We start from the raw sequence: 18,249 nt of genomic DNA, 5'->3' as shown, positions 1-18,249 counted from the left end.
GAGTAATATAATATTATCTACGATTTGAAAATATTAATTATTTATATGATGGTTTATTTATAATATTTCCCTCCCCATAAAAATTTAAATTCGAGAAAAAAATTCCGGAATAAATCGTACGTATAGAATAATATCGTACGTAATTACGTAAATGTTATTCAAACAGGAAGAAACGTCGGATTCGAAAGAAGATTATAGGAGATTATGGGCCACAAACAAGAGACATACGTATCTATAATTATTCCCCCGGGTTAATTATTTCTCGTATTAATATTTAACAGAAATTCAAATTCGGGATACATAATTTCTTTCGAAACGTTCTCCTCTTCACTTTCCCCCCCTCCCCCGAAAAAAGGAAGAAAGGGAAAAAACTCGTTTCCACCGTGAAATCACAAATCGGTGGAACCTCCAACTGTGACCCAAATTAAATCATTTAAATTCCGCGCGACTTACAACTTCGATAACGTTTCATTACGTTTTTTTTTTTTTTTTTTTACATATCCCCGCCGCGTTTTATCATCACTCGTTGAACGTTTTCAACGCTCGATAAGGATATATATATATTCGTTGCTCGCATAGGCCGTTTCGAGGAAACGAAGGACACGAACGATAATAGGAAAGAACGTTGTTGGGGAAGAGCGTCGTTTCGGCACCTTTTCCGCCGCCATGATAAATGGCAGCCCGATTGCGCGACCCGAAAAAGGTAAAGGGAGAAACGGTTAGTTTCTTGGGTGTCACGGGGAAATGTATATGTAAATTCGACGAGAGATAACATTCTTTGACCGGCGATATCGTTGTTTTGAAATTTTCAACGTGTCCCGTCGAGCGGACGCGTGCGGGCGCTTTGACCGAGCGCATACAAATTGCCTTTCTCGTGTGTCTTTTCGATAGGCTCGAAAATCGTGAGATTCTGAAATGAAAATTCAAGGAAGGAATTTTCATTTCCTTTTTCTCTCTTTCTTCTTCTCTCCATTTGTTTTGAATCGTTTGAAAATTTATAGCAATATATCTGTGCGCAGTAATTGCGGACGGATCGATGAATATATTTTTTCGTTGTAATTTAAAATAATAACGGATTTTAATAGATATTGTTAGAATTAACTTATTTTTCCAAGGATTTCCTTATGCATAAGGATGTATAAAGGAGAAATGTAAGATTTATTTAAAACTTTCTCAAAACGTTATAATTAGCGAGAAAAAGAGGTTAGATTAAATTTTACCAGATTTCGATCGATAATACAGAGTGCAAAATTCAAGAAAGGATTTTCACTTCCTTTCTCCTCTTTTCTCTCTCTCTCTTTTTTTTTTCGATTTTGAATATTTGAAAATTGATCAGAATATATTTTTCCGTTATATCTTAGATTTATTAATAACAATGGATTTAAATAGATATTTTTCAATGTGCTGTAGTACGTATAAAAGAGGAGTATAAAATTTATATAAAACTTTCTCAAAGCGCTATATTTAGCGAGAGAAAGAGGTAAGATTATATTTTACCAGGCCTCGATCGATAATACAGTGTGCAAAAATTTAATTAAAAAACTTAATAATCTTTTCCAAAAAAAAATTTTTTTTTTTTTTCTCTCGAAACACCCACTCACGACGAACACCTTAAACGGTGAAAATCTACGAATCGATGAAAGAACGAGGACGAAAACCGCGACGTAATCAGGAATATATACGAAAGTAATAAATCGAAATAAAAGAACGAGGTGGAGATGGAAGAAAGTGAGGGAAGAGAGGTGAAATCGAGATGGTGGTGGAGAAAAACACGGAAGATAGGAATGAAAAAGGGTCGAAAAGGAGAAGGCATCGTTCGCATTGAGATGCAAATGCACACGGTAGCTCGCGTGATTTACGAAGGACAGACGTGTCCATACGCGATCGGGACGAGGAGAAAACGTTTGAGGAAACAAACGAGATAAGATCTCTTCGAAACGTCTACAATGGACGGTGGAACATTTCGAAAAGATTTGTTTAAGATTTCTTAATTGACTATATTCTTTTCACATCTTGGAAATGACGAGTTGGATTAAACGAGCAAAAATAAAAATATGTTGCGATAACGCGATAAAGTAAATACCATTAATTTTTGAACGTTGATATCGAATAAAACATCGATTATTTCGAAACGAATTTGAAACGAGAATGAAACAATTACGATGTAAATTCTTTAAAAAAAAAAAAAAAAAATAACTCACGAGAATCGTATTTGTCCATTTATCTTCTTTCGTTACGAACGAACGACAGCTGTTCACAATTTTTTAAAAAATTCCACGCTCGTAAAGCAAGCATTTCGCTTCGAGTCTCCGCAGTGGATCAATAAAATAAATCTATTAGCGCGTAAAAAGGATCCGAGACCACCTGCAGAGGTTAGACTAGAGCCAGGCAAACGCGAACAGTATGGGCTCGTTGGTTACAAGATTTATACAGACAATATCACAATTCCTTTCCTTCTTTCGCGGTAACAAAATATAGGGCAAAACGCAGAATTTTACATCCCCACAAATATTCCCTCAACTACCATCAGCCTATTATCGATTTTAACCCGAAGAAACCCCTCTATCGATCCCCTTAAACAATTTACCCGATCGCTCGACTCGAATAAATTACCATCGATCGATAACCATCGTGAAACGAAAACGTCAATTTTTAATTTCAATCTCGAATCGAGAGACTGCATTTCGAAAGCAAGAGCATTATCTCGAATTATATCTCCGATTCTCTGTACCAATTCTCTTTAAAAAAAAGAAAAGGACGAAATCCAATTCCGAGAATCATACGAGCCGTCGCCCGTCGCGTGCACTCTCGCGACTACTACGTCTCGCTGCGTATTGACGCGGATTGCAGGCGCGGCTTAAATCGAGCAGACGGTGGTGGAGTCGCGACGTCGGCTGCGCACGGCCACGCAACCCTCTCGCCCTCACCCCGCCAGGGTGGGGGTAAATGGCGAGGGGGAAAATTTATAAAGAGGGAATCGGTGGGGGTAGACTACTTGTTGCGCTTCGAGGCGCCCTCGTGACGCCGGCATACCCCTTCGTTTTCCTCGTCGACTACTACTACTATTACTACTACTACTACTACTACTACTACTACTACCACCGTTCTACTACTACTATTACTACCGACGACGGTGCACAACGTCGTGCGCCCCTTCGCTGGCGACGCCAGCGACGACGACGTCGCGACCACCACCACCACCACCACCACCACCGACGTCGCCACCACCGACTCGTGATGCCGCCGACAAAAATAGACGTGTCGTCGCGACGCAACAGATATCATTCGGCCGAGGTTGACGCGCGCGCGATACGATTTGTTGATTCGCCTGTGTCCTTTCGTTCTTCATCTTTTATTGTTATTGTTGTTGTTATTGTTGGTGGTGTTTTTAATTTAGACGTAATTTTTCGAATTCGATGAAAATTATTTGAAGAATATTTGAAATTTTTCTATAAAAAAAAAAAAGTTATTCGCGACGATGCAGTAAAACGATAAATACATTGGCAGTAACCGATTTCGGGGATGATCGTACCCTGATCATCGTTATACAATAATATTGTAAACGATATTAATCGCGATTGGTTACGAATTTTCGTTCGATATAATCGAATGGGACGATAACAATTTATCGAAAGCATTTGTCGGGCCAATTGATGTAATTGATAAATACAAATCGCGATGTCGTCACGAAACATCGATCAGAATATTCGTTTAAAAAATTACAAACGAAGAGCGTCTGTAAAACAGGAAAAAATAAAAAGGGTCCACTAACCTGAATCTGATGGCCAGGATTGTTGATGTGTAACTGCTGGGCCTGGTTAATTTGCAAAGTGGAGGTGCCCGGTCCCGAGGGAGGCCTCGGTGGCGTGGAGCTAGTGAAGGATCCCTGGGATCCGGTCTGATTGGGTCCGCCGCCCTGGGATCCCCTAGGCGGAAGCGGGTAACCAGGGCTGCCGTGGTTGGGCATCGATCCCGGGCTGCCGTACGGCGAATACTGCTGCTTGTAACCGGCGCTCGGCCCGAGCATGCTCGGCTTCCCACCGCCGCTCGGCTGCGCTCTCTTCATGTCCGCCAGCCCGGCCGCGAACTGGGTCTGGGAGCCGACGAACATGTCGCCCGCCTGCTGCCCCTGGAACCCGCTCGCCCCGTTGTTCTTGTGATACGACCCGCTCCCAGCCGCCCCCTGCCCCTGCCCTCCGGGCCCCGCTGGACCGGCGCCGCTCCCAGGGCTGCCCAGATAGTCGTTCGTCCCGCCGAATTGGGGGAATTCGGCGTATGGGGAGCGGGCGGTCGGCCCCCTGGCGGCGGCGGCGGCGGCGGCCGCCGCCGCCCCAGGATTGAAACCGCCCAGGCCCAATTGCTGGCTCTTGTGCTGGTGTTGCTCGGCCATCTGCTTCAACGTTTGGGCGGCTGGGCTCATCTCGGACTTGAAGTCGAGGCCCGAGTAGGGGAGCCTGGCGGGGGAGTATTGGGCGGAGGCGAGGGCGCCAGGGCTGGAATTGGCGGCCACGTTGCCGTTGTTCGGGGCCTGGGCCCCGTTGTTCACGCCGCTCCCCCCGTTGTTCACGCCGTGCTGCTGCTGCTGGTGTATCCCGTCCTTGTCGTCCTCGATCTTGATCTGCCCGTTGTTCGTCCCCATCCCGTTGTTGCTGCCCGTTCCGCCCCCGTTGTTGCCGTTGCCGCCGTTGCTGTTGGCCACGGCGGCCGCGGCGGCGGCCGCGGCCGCCACGGCCGCGTTGCTCGCCGCCAACGCCTCCACCGGGATCTTCTCCTCGAAGTCGAAATCCTTCATGAACTCGGGATGCAAGTCGGATATCTCCGAGATCAGATCCTTGAACGCGTCCGAGGTGATGATCTCGTCGCCCGTGTCGTCACCCATGAAGTCGGAGAAGCCCGGGAAACCGGCCCCGTTCGCCGCCGCGTCCTTCTCCAAGGCGGCGGCGCACTGTTCCAGATCCACGAACTCGTTGTCCGGCTCCTGCTTGCACTCCACCAGATTCCCAATGTCCACGCAGCCGATCCCCGTGGGCGGGGCGGGCCCCGCCGCGCCTGCCCCGGGCCCGGGGTTGCCCGGCTGGGGCCTGGAGGCGGCCGAGGCGGGGGTGTCTGGCCCCGATTTCGGGGACGAGGAGGCGTTCAACAGGTCGCTCTTCACCGAGGCGTTGGTGAGCGCCTTCACGGTCACGTTGGTGGATATCTGTTGGGCCTGGGAGTTGGCCGCCGAGGTGGTGAACTCGAGTTGTTGCACGATCTCGACGGAGAACTTGGTCAATCCCTCGTTACCGGCGCCGTTCCCGCCGCCCCCGCCCGCAGGCCCCGTCGCGCCCGCGCCGTTCCCGGCCGGGTGCTGGCCGTGGCCGTGGTGGGGTCCGCCCCCACCGCCGCCGCCCGGCCCCTGCTGGTGCTGATGCTGTGCCTGCGTGCATTGCAGCTTAACGGGGGGCTCGCCGAAGCCACCGTCTCCGCTACCACCGCCGGCTGGCTCCAACTCCTCGGCCGTCCTCTTCACGAATTTTTGCTGCTGAAACGAGAAAGAGAGAAGGATCGTTAGCTTTATCGGTAAGCGCGGGGATAGGGATTTTTTTTGCCTGCTCGGTCGATCGGTTTTTACAGCGACGAGACTCGTCGGTATCGAGTTTTTGAGAATTTGCTGCAATAAGCTGACTCGTGGGTAATTTCGTTTGGATCGAATGTAAACGACGCGAGGCTGGCCGCGTCGTTTTTATTTGTTAAGGCCCGAGAAATCGGGAGTTAAGGAGTTAGGAAGGTTACCGATCGAGGTAACGAGAGTCCCTAGAATGTAATTATTGTAAATATTGTACACGTATATGTAAAGAGTGCAAAGAGTGAAGAAGCAAATTAACGTATGAATGATCTTTCTCAAGACTAGAAGTTCTTTTACCGATTTATATCAAACGTGAATAAATATCGCCGTTGCTTCGATCCAAATGGAAAGGATTAACTTGTTTAACTTTTATTTAACGTTACCAATCGAGGTAACAAGAGTCCCTAGAATATTTTACGTTAGTAAATATATGTACAATATTAAAATATAGGATGACGAATACATGGCGATATATCATAACCTTTTTAAATCAATACCCCGCCCTCTTGTTATTTAGAAATGACGAAATCTATACATAAATCGCTCGCCATATAATCCCCATCTTACGTTTTATTATTATACATTTATATTTACTAATGTAAAATAATATAATCACATTCTAGGGACTTTTGTTGCCTCGATCGGTAACCTTCTTATATATAAATACCAGTGTCTCGATCGGTAACTTTCTTAAATATAAATACGAGTGCCTCGATGTCAAAACGTAAACGAGCTTGTCGAACGAAGAAACGTTCCAAAAATGAAAAAGAAAAAGAGGGAGGAGGAGAGTACGCGTTCCTTCTTGGCGTGGCAGAAACGACAGGCGGTCTAAACTCGTCGGTTTTTCCCCGATCTCTCTACTCTGACTAACCGGTACCGCGGGATATTTAACGGCGGATGCTCGCCTCGTTTCTTTCGCAATTAACCCGGCAATTTCTCACCGTGCCCGTCAATACACGTTCACACGATTTTTCTCCCCAAACATCTACGCTATGATCGATGCAATCTGCTCCCTGGTTTCCGATTTGTCGCCGACAAACTCGCTACAAATCTCTGTTTACAATGGAAAGGAACGTACGCGCGTTTCCGATTCGAACTTGGTTCGTGATCGGTGCGTGGAGAAATTTCGATCGAGAACGTTTGGACGCACGTTTATCTCGAGGCACGAGATTCCGGTGGTAAATAGACGATTGATTGCGTTATTCGAGAATCATGCGTGATCGGGCAACAACGGAATGGATGATTTGCTACGTGTGACTTTATGGATACGAAATCAGAATTACGGATTACTAAATGGATTATTTTAGGATAAGATAATCGCGAATTCTAAAATACGATTAACTCCTGTTGTGCAAAGTCTTTTCCCTCTTTCTTTTTCTTTTAACGAAATAAAATTGTCATCGAACAAACGAATTCATTCGAAAGATTTTCTACGAAACAGTTACGTAACGTGGAAACGATATCACATATAATCGATTTTTCCTCTCGTTGGTGGTCGAAAGAATGAATCGTTCGAAAATTTGACAAATAAAATATTTCCATCGAACGATCTTAACGTCGTAACAAGTTTACATGTGTCTCATGGACTTCCCTTGTCAAAGGATTCCAAAGCACGCGAATGAATCGTAGATTTAACCCTTTGCACTCGTATTTGTATTTAAGAAGGTTACCAATCGAAGTAACTAAAATCCCTAGAATGTAATTATATTATACATATATTTACCAATTTAAATATACATTGCCAATGCATTTCCATTAGTAAATATCCTTACAATGATAAAATATAAGATAGGATGGCGACTATACGAGTGTTAAAATAAGATAAATTCATCGAGCAAGCAAAATGATAAAATCGTGCCCCTAATATAACTATAACAACGATGCATGAATGCTTGAACGAGGAGGAGAGACGAAAGCAATCCTGGATCTTCTCTGCAACGCGCGAGAAGGGGTGGAAAAAGTTTTTCAGGGCGCGGTCGGCACACGGGCGCGCATACGGTAGCGCGCCACATTTGTCACGATTTGAGCCCGCGTTTCGTTTCAAAATCGATAATACTATTATCATCCTTCTAATAGGGACTGCTCTCTTCCTTCGCCTTAGCCTCTTTTACGAATAATCCACGTCTTTGAAACGAGATATCGCGTCAAATTCGCGTTGGTTGATCCAGGCAGGATATGTAATGGTTTTTCTCGCGATGAATCGAAGATTGCTCTTTCTTCTTTGTTATTTCTTTTTTTTTTTCGTTATTGTTATTGCGATGCTGAATCGATTAAGAAAGTTTTTGAAGGAAAGTTTGGAAAATGTTAATTGCAATTTGGGCGAATATTCTTTTTTTCTATCCTATTCCAAGTGAAAATAGATATTGATTGATTCGAATCGAAGAAAGATACGAAGAGATATAAGTATTCGGAATATTAATATGTTTCTACTTTTAAAGCATCGATTTTAAGGATTAAAGCAAACAGAAAATTGATATAGCTTTTCATCTAACCTCAATTATTCGTCACTTAATGAACAACTGATGTTTTTATATACCAATTTACATATATTTTGCTTTGACTTCTAAAATCGACTTCCTCGTATATTATATTATAGTAATATATTTATTTCAATCAGATCTCTCCAATGAATCAAAAAATCAATTTTGCTTTCTCAAAATAACTATGAATTCCCGAATCAAGGTAAAAACGGTGACGAAAAGGTGGCCATTTTGGTGCCGAAGCGGACTCGACGATGTATAATCTCATTAAAGCACAATATCCATTTCAATCAAACTCTTTCAACTTGAATCCTTTCTTCGAAAATAATTGCGAATTCTCGAATCTTTTAAAGATTCAAAAAAAGGTAGCCATTTTGGTATCAAAATGACTTCGACGTATATCAATTTTTATACTTTGCTTTGATTTCTACAATCTTTGGACCATCTCATGTATTCCTCACGAAATAACTGCGAATTCTCGAATCTTGTAAAGATTCAAAAAAAGGTAGCCATTTTGGTATCAAAATGACTTCGACGTATATCAATTTTTATACTTTGCTTTGATTTCTACAATCTTTGGACCATCTCATATATTCCTCACGAAATAACTGCGAATTGTCGAATTTTTTAAAGACTCAAAAAAGAGGTAGCCATTTTGGTATCAAAATAGCTTCGACGTATATCAATTTTTATACTTTGCTTTGATTTCTGCAATCTTTGGACCATATATCTCATATATTCCTCACAAAATTGCTGCGAATTCTCGAATCGAGGTAAAGATTCAAAAAAAGGTAGCCATTTTGGTATTAAAATGGCTTCGACGTATATCAATTTTTATACTTTGCTTTGATTTTTACAATCTTTGGACCATATATCTCATATATTCCTCACGAAATAACTGCGAATTCTCAAATCGAGGTAAAGATTCAAAAAAAGATAGCCATTTTGGTATCAAAATAGCTTCGACGTATATCAATTTTTATACTTTGCTTTGATTTCTACAATCTTTGGACCATCTCATGTATTCCTCACAAAATTGCTGCGAATTCTCGAATCGATTCGAAAAAGAGAGGTACTACCCCATTTTGGGGTAATATCGATCGAAATCCCTCCAACTGGAAGAATGAAAAAAATCGATTTCTCTCGCCGAGATAAATACTCGAAAAAAGGGAATAGTTGTATTTTGATATCGAGGCGCGATAAATCTCCACGCTCCTTTCCCGGCCATGGCCCCGAGCGGCCCGCGAGGAAATTGCGGAGAAAGCGCGCGGTAATGCAGACATTTCCGTCGCGTGGCGGAACCGGAACGCCCGTATTTTTCGCCCAGGAAAAACGAGGAAGCAGCACCAACCAACGAGCCTGTGTAATAGAGACGAGGGAGCAGTGTAGTTTCGCCGCCTTCAACGGGACCAATTCCACCACCAGGCGAAAAGTGCACGGATAAACGAGGAATCCCCCGTCGATCTTCCCTGTTCCTCGCGTTTCGTGCTCTGCTCGAAGGATTTTATACATATTCCTTTCCTCTCCTTCTTCTTCGTCTCTATTTGATTCTTCGTTCGTGTATTGCAATCGCAATACCCTGCTGCAACTGGATTGTTGGAAAATTATTATCGTGTCGAAATTTTTTGGAACGGCGTCGTAAGTTTGAGACGAGGTTGGAAAAGTTGCTTTTTAATTTTTTAAAAAAGAAGAAAATCGTGGGGGGGAAATCGAGCGAGAGAGAAATTTCCAGGATTTGTCGTGGAAGACTTTCGCAACCGTCGAAAATCATTTCGATACACGGAAGAAGAAGAAGAGGCGGGAAACGGGAACATAGATGGATTAGAAAAATCCAAGAGTCCATTATCGGTTTCCTTATATTAGATACACCCGTACATTCGGTCCATAAGTTTCTCGGAACGGGAAATGGAAGTTTCAACCGCCGCTTCGAACTTTCAGGAAACCGATTCTTTAAGAATCGCGTACAAAGAATTCGTAGAATCTTTCCTCGATCGATCTTTCCTCCCTACGAAAACTTACCTACTCTTACTCTAATTGGCTCGATTTACACGTCTTAATAAGAAAATTTCAACCAACCAAAAAAATTTTTCTTCTTTTTCATCGAGGAAGATCTCGATGAAATACAAAGAAAGATACAAAGAGATAAACAAAATAATGATAAATAATTTCACGAGGAAGTGAACAATCCTCGCAACAATGTAATTCGTTCGAGAGCATAAACAAGCTTTTCTCTTCGTCCAAGAAAAATAATAATCTTGGTGTAACCTGTTGACTGGACAGTGAAAAGGATAAATAAAAAATTTGGCTAATATATTTAATTATACGTAATTGCGCGTTCATAAAACATTTGAAGCGTGCTATGAAATAGTGACGCTGCTGGCAACATTCGATAGCAAGATAAAAATTTCTAGTGAACTTTAAAAGTCCACTAAAAGCGAAGCACACTGAAATTGTGCTCCGCGAGAAGGGACAGCACACTTTCGACGCGAGAAAGTAAAAGGAAAAAAGAATCGAACTTTCATTCATTTTCTTTCTGTGCGTCACGCCTCTTCGAAAGCTTTTCCTTGCTCTTTTCGTTAATCCTCGAATGAATTTCCACGATCGATCGTTTTCTAACTCCTGTTCTTATTCAAATTCGAGATGTGATCTATTTGGATCTAGGGACAAAAGATAGATCCACGTTCGATGAAGATTCTTCGTATTTTCTTCGATTCGAACGAAAAATATTAGATAGCTTCGCTGTACAGAAACTGGGAAACGATTGCACCCTCGGCAAGTTTACTGAAATTGAGAGAGCCGTGTTATGCCACTTCGACTGGAAGTAACAGTTTACTACCCAGTTCGCGCACAAAACGGTAACTCGTAACGCGTAATCGAGTATATTAAAGCGGAAAACTTTATTCCAGATTATTGAATGATTTCCAAAAAAAAGAAAAAAATTGGTTCGCTCGAAAATTTATCTAAGAAAGATTTCGAATTCGTTCGATCTTGAGAAACGCATTTTTAAGAAAAGATTGAGAATAGTTTCAAAGGAATGAAACTGATGAGAAGGAAAAAAATATATTTAGATCGATAGTTAGTTAATTTAAAAAAAAAAAAAAATTTACATCGATGCGCGTGAAATTTATTATCATTAACTGATCTCTCGGTATATTTTCACTTCTCAAAGAAGAAGAATAATAATTTAACGCCGACGGTATTAAAAACAATTATTAATCAGAAAAGTTCCGATTAAACTTTACTCGTTCGAGATGGCGAAGAATCGAACGGGAATCCAGATGCGGTTCAAAGAGGCGGCGTTATTTTCCACCCGATTGTGCATCTCCCTTCATTGTCCACGTATCGGCAATAATAGAAGAAAACCGTTTCGAAAACCGAGCAATCATCTGTTGAATCTCGTGTTTCCGCCGAGTACGAAAAGATAAGAAGAAGAAGAAGAAGCGTGTCAGCGAGGAGCAACCTTGAGAAGTGTGCGCGCGCGTGATCGAATTCCCTCCTGCGTGGGAGGATACAACACCACGTCTATTGAGCGTTACACGTTTCGTTAACGACGCCAGCACTTCGTTGCGGCGAACTGTTAACACGACCTAAATATCACTCGACCCAATGCCTGTCTCTTCGTGCTTCGATCGAGTCGAAATACGATCGAGATTCTTCATCTTTTTTTTTTTTTTTTTTCATTCTTCCGAGAGCGAAAGCGAAATTTTTACTCTCGTCATTCTCTTCGTTATAACGTTCGAGATACTTTTTTTTCTTTTTCTCGAAACGAGAAATAATTACGAATAATTTATTCGTCAATGAATATTGCGGAATAACTAATGTTGGAGTAATTTTATAAAAGCGAATGTGATTTTCTTCTTTCGTAGTTTTCTCGAATAAGATAAACACACGCGAAATATTTTTTAAAATTTGGAATATAAATATCGCGGATATCTTTTTGAAAATGTGAGTAGAATTTTAGGGGAAAATTAGTGGAAACTAGTGGGGCTCACAGAGGGAGTAGACTATTATTGTTATTATTGGAGCATTAACTTGTTCCCGGTGAGGAGCGTGTCTGTGACTACACAGAGGGAATGCGATGAATCTAGTTAGTAGCCATGATGGAACCATTTTCAACGAGAATCCTGGCTGTGTTGTTTCTGTTGTGCGACGTATACTTGATGTCGAAAAAACAATTTATATATATATATATATTTCTTCCTTCATGAATCAATTCCTCGTCATTCAAACAAGAGCAACAATTATAATATCGAATTAGAGGAAATTGTGTATATTGACGGTAACTGTAACGGTGACGTCACAGACGTGAATAGAGAGCGTTTCAACGACTAACGACCACCACCACCATCATCATCATCATCATTCACAATAGAAACGAAACTGAAAGTGGTTAACTATGCGCTTTCCACGGTTTATGGGGAAGCCATCTATTCTTATGGGAACAAATTGCAACAAACAATCTCCTTCCTCCTAGAAATTCGTTTTACTTAAACGAATGAAAGTTGGAAAATTTATCATTTTTCTTTAACAAAGGGTACACAATGTAATCCTTTCGTTTCGAAAGGAAATCAAATTTCGAATACGTTCAATTTTCCTTCCACGACATCAACGCCACTCTTGTTGTTTATTCGACGCCTCTAACGTTTATACATATTCAGGATGGAAATCGGGTAGGAACGTGACACGTGGGGATCGTAATCTTCTTAACCGATGATCGCCTCTCTCTCGTGCAAGGACGAGACGCGTTTCGGTTATCCTTGTTATCGCCTTAATCCACCCTGACAATTTATTCGATGCCCCATATTGGATATTTCACCGTCCAATTCTTTCGAATTGTCTCGATCGGGCGAATTTTTATTATTACTTGTTGTCCAACAACAACCGCGATAATCTATTCCCAATTGATAACTGCGAGAAGCGAGCGAGTGATACGTTTTAATAAAATAATTTTTCATAAAAAAAAAAAATGTATATATAATTTATTACGAATAATTAAATTATTGGAATTGAATGGGTTCTCTAAGACGAGTGAAATTGCATGGAGATCTCTGGTTGAACGAGTTTCTGAAATTTCAATTCGCATCGATGCGCGGGTTTAAATTGGAAAAGCGTATACAACGACGAATTCTCTTCGTGATATTTCAAAGGGTAAACAGTAAATAATAAACAGCAGCAGTATGAAGTGCATCTCATGTGGTTGCACGTGTCGTGATGCCACGCTATTTGCGGCCCGGATATTTATAAGCCGTTCTAATTCGGTCGCAGACGTATAAATATCAATTTAGCATGCGGTCGGTGTATGCGATTACGTTACAATTAACCGTTAAAACGCTTTTAACCAAATCGATCGATTTGCGTTTAATTTGTTTTCATCGGGTGCGCCAGTTCAAAATCGTTCTCGCTCGGCGAATCATTCGCGTTCAATACAATATTCGACTCGAGAAGGAATTAAACAGTGTCTATCTTTCTTGTGAAACTTTTCCTTATTCACCTCTTAAATATGAATTTCGAAAATCGACGTGTCTTAAATTTTGGAAAAATTTACATCTCTCGAAAAAATTTATAAAAACTTAAGGTAAATACGTGATAAATAGATTTAATTTTATTTCTGATTCAGCCTATGTGACTTGAGCATTACAAGTATTTAGAAATAAATGTCCGATCTTTTAAATATAAATTTAAGTCGATGTGTCTTAAAATTTCTAAAAACTTGGAGTTTACTAAGGTAAATATGTGATAATAGAGTTAATTTTATTTCTGCCTATGTAACGAAAAAAACTTGAGTATCGCAAGTATGTAGAAATAAATGTCTGATCTTTTAAATATGAATTTAAGTGGACGTGTGTTAAATTTTGGAAAAATTTACATCTTTCGAAAAAATTTATAAAACCTTGGAGTCAAGATAGATAATAGAGTTAATTTTATTTCTTCAGGTTCAGCCTATGTATGTAACTTGAGCATTACAAGTATTTAGAAATAAATGTCCGATCTTTTAAATACAAATTTAATGTGTCAAATTTTGGAAGAATTTGCGAGAGGAAATTTAGATCTTTCGAAAATTTCTAAAACCTTGGAATTAAGATAGACGTGTAATAACAGAGTTAATTTTACAAACGAATTTATTTCTCATACGTAACGGAAACTTGAACTATTATAAGAAATATTTAGAAACAAATATCTGACCCATAAAACGATATAACGAGTGGAATTTTCCCGGAGAAATTGCCTCGGCGAGGCGAGCGTTTAACAAAATAAATTTCCAATAACGTAAGGAAGAAAACAACAAAATTCACGCGTGTATTCGTTGTTCGCACGGTGTGTTATTCAAATTCAACACAGCGCTGCATCAACCGTCGATAAACAGTTGTTACATTCGAAACACCATCGTGGATTGAAATAACGAAATAATAAAAAATACCTCGACTGTAACACAATGTTAGACACAATGTGTTTCAATCAATTTTTATCATCCGTCCTGTATCAGATTTATCGACCACTTTTTTCCTTTTTATCGCGAGGCCCCGATTTCACGAAATTCCCATATCGCATCCCTCGAATAATAATAAAACGATTAAAGTAATTCGTGGTCGGTTTTCGATCCCATCAGAAAATTATCACAGTTAATAGACATTTAATCGAACGAATCACGTTACGAACATTTCGAGAAACGTGGAGAAATCACGAAACTGAACAAGTAATTAATAACCTTTCTTTCTGAAATTGTCAACTGATCCTATCGATCGGCAAACATCGTCCAATCTCATTACGCTAATAAACACGATCGCCAATCGATAAAACAAATCCTTCCTATTCTCAGAACCGCTACTACTCCACGAGAATACACTCGAGAATATCTCTGATCTCTTTCCATTCCGATAATTAACCCTTTCATGATATTCCATTACGTTCAACCGAGCTAGTTCAACCGATCATAGACCGATTCCTCGAAGCGTTGTACGCGTTAAATTAATATCTTCTCGCGAATTTTTCCAATTATTCAACCCTTTCGTATCTCTTTCTGCAAACGTACCACCGATATTTTCCTCTTCTCGCCAATTTCCCCCTTCCCCCCCAATAAACACCGTCGAAGAAAGGCGTTTTTGCGAAAGAATATTAACAAAATAAAAGTTAACTCAACTCGTAAATTATTTTTCTTCACGAGAGGATAGAGGCAAAGGTGCCGAACAAAGGACGTCGAGATGGTCGCGCTTCCTTGATCCACAGCACAGGGAGGGAGAGGAGGCTAGATAGGTGCATCGACTATCCATGCAAGTTTATTATCAGTGGCTGGTAATATCGTGTCGAGCCACGAGTGTACGAAGGCGTACTGTAATTGCGGTTAGAAGCGGTGCGGTTAATAGGGTGTGGCAGCCCCTGCTTCCCAAGTTATTACGCCCCTATATTATTGATACAACTCCATTACGAGAGTCCTTGGAGAGTTGGCGGATGAGGACGCGTCGAGGTCGTTGCGTTTCACAGGGATCGCGATCGCCCGATCTTTCCACCGATTATCATATATCCAGACCACGAATCGACTCTTCCACTTTCTTTGCGTAGGATTTTTTCGTTAGAAAATCGTAGAATTCAATCAGACCAACGTCGATAAACGCACAATTTTAAATAGCCGACGATAAGCATGGGTATAGAGAAGTGAGGTGAGACTAGTTAGTTTTTGAACAAAGCTTATTTGAATAAAACTTTAGTTATTTTATAAAAACTAACCTTCGTCCGCAAAGGATTAAATGTCATCGAGGAGGAAAGCCGAGCGTCCAATCAATTGATGACCAATTGATTTTACTTTGAAAAGAATGGATTAATAATTTCATCAATAAAATGATGGAAAACAAATGATTAATAAAATTACAATAGGAATTATTGTTCAAATAATTTCAATACTAGGATTTCTTAGTAAAAATATCCACGTTCTCGCTCGGAACTCGAGAGAGAGAGAGAGAGTCATTTCAACAGTCATTTCCTTCTACGAAATTCAAGCTCGATCACCTTTTTTTCACCGATGATTTTCAAAAACTTGTGCCCCCCAATTTTTCGACGGTTTCCAGAAAGAAGCCCATCGACGCGGCGCACCATAACCGCCGAAGGGAGGAGGAAGAAGGGACGCCAATTGGCAGAAACCGCGTCTTCTCCTCGCGAAACTGGGCCTCCAACTTTTCGACCCAATTTCTTTTCTCCGCGATTCCTTCGACGTAAAACTTTTCTATCGAATCTACTTGCGAATTCCATTCCTTCGTTTTATATTGCAATTTTTCTAATTTTCAGAAATTAGAAACTCTGGTTTAACCTTGTATCGAAGAGGAATTCGAAAATCGAAACATTTTATCCAGAGATTGGATTAATCGTATTTCGGCGACGTCCAAGAAAAATAAGATTTTTAATCGTTTGCACTCGTATCTATATTCAAGAAGATTACCAATCAAGTAAATGTGATATATTATGATTATATATATTATACATATATTTATTAATGTAAATAACGATTATATGGCGAGTTGAAGCAAAGAATTTTAAAAGAAATTTAATGGAAGCACCGAAATATAAATACGAAATATATATATCCAAGAATTTGAAATTTCTACATCTTTACACAATTTTAAATCTAAAATTGTACCGTATGTGGCGACACAGGAGAGTGTTGTTACGAATTTGCATCGATAATACAGAACCGAGTTGTCGAAGTTGGACAACCAATTGCGAAGATGAGAAACGAGAAACGAAAAATTAAAAATCGATACTACATGTTATTTGCACACTTAAAAATATACAAAAGAATAAAAATATTAAAACGTGAGAAACTCGATTGAACCACGCTGGCCGACGAACGTGTTAAAAAATTCGTTGGCGAAAACGAAACTCTCACCGTCGAGATAAGACGAGTGGGTCGATCGGGGCGGAAACAAAGCGCGAGGAGGCTTCGAACGCGCGTTCGACAAAGGCGAAGCGTACGGGCGAAATCCATATTTAGAGCGGGATATCGGTTCGGTTACTTTTAGACACCGGTGGATGGTGTTTTGGCGTGGGCGTGCAGCACGGTTACCCATCGAAAATCCCGATTTGTCCGGTAGTGATGATGCGCGCGATTGTGCCAAGGGGGAAACGATCGTTTGTTCCTCGCTCGATTGGTCAATAAAAACTCGTATCGCTTTCTTGGACGGGCACCAGAATCGGTAAATAAGAAGTGACGGGGGAAAACAGTATAATCTCGTCTCGTCCGTTTTCTGTCTCTCGGAATATCGTGCCACAATTTTAGAATTTAATTTGGAAACTTGCTTCGCGAAACCCGCATTCGAGTTTATAAATATATCTCGGGCTGAAGACAAGAAAGAATTTTTCTTTCTTTCTTTCTTTTTTTTTTTTTTTTTTTTTTTTTTCAATAGGAAAGAGAACTTTTGGAATTTCGACGACCAGATAAATTTACCAGATTCGATATAATCTAATCGGAAACGATAATCAAGATTTTTCTTATCTTTCTGCGGTGAAGCACGCTTTTTTAGATAATCTCGCGAAGAGTCGAAGAGAAGAAGTGACCACTCGAGAGGTTGATCCTTGTAAAATACTCGCATCTTTCTCATATACAGATTTCATCGTGGTCACGTTCGAAATTTATTTTCTTCTCTTTTGGAAAGAGAAAAAAAAAAAAAAAAAAAATTAAACGAAAGATACAATATCAGATTCTTCAAAAACTGGATACATTTCTTATTCATGCGGGATAAGAAACGATTAATTTTCTCTCTCTCTCTCTCTTTTCCCTTTTCCATCGATGGCCCAAGATCGGTTTCGTGCAACACCGTTTGATTATATCGCGCGTCAACTATTACAGCGCACGATAGATCCGCGTGTCACGATACAAAGCACAAGCACGGCCATAGACTTTCGTCGCTTGATATGCAGATTCCAGTAATTACAATAACAAATCGCGCGCAGGCAGACATAATGGAATCACGTGATTGTAACGTGCGTAACCGGCACATACGCGATACGCGGACCAACCAGCGACTGATGCGCCACCTCTTTCTCCCTCTCTCTCTTTCTCTGTCTTCGTTCCTCCGATAGCATACGTATATTATATACATATATTTATATATGTGTATGCACGACAGAGATCCCCGTAAATTTACGTCACGTGAAAATCGTGGAATCGGCTTTTCT

At 40.8% G+C, this 18,249-nt stretch overlaps 1 protein-coding gene across 4 annotated transcripts in view; it reads right to left on the bottom strand.

Annotated features, from left to right (window-relative positions):
- The window catches only part of mam (neurogenic protein mastermind), a 214,835-nt gene that overhangs the window by 70,012 nt on the left and 126,574 nt on the right, over window positions 1-18,249 (bottom strand). For 2 of the 4 annotated variants that reach the window (XM_086911136.1, XM_086911138.1), the window contains exon 2: window positions 3,773-5,521. In XM_086911136.1, coding sequence (XP_086767262.1) covers window positions 3,773-5,521 — 1,749 coding nt within the window. The remainder of the gene's footprint in view (window positions 1-3,772; window positions 5,522-18,249) is intronic. The other 2 variants (XM_086911137.1, XM_086911139.1) reach the window with 1 other exon arrangement.

The sequence above is a fragment of the Apis florea genome, unplaced genomic scaffold (genome assembly GCF_048593485.1).
Source record: "Apis florea isolate Af1SG1 unplaced genomic scaffold, ASM4859348v1 contig_3203_pilon, whole genome shotgun sequence".
NCBI classification, from domain to species: Eukaryota; Metazoa; Arthropoda; class Insecta; order Hymenoptera; family Apidae; genus Apis; species Apis florea.
This window is presented reverse-complemented; position numbering and strand designations above follow the sequence as displayed.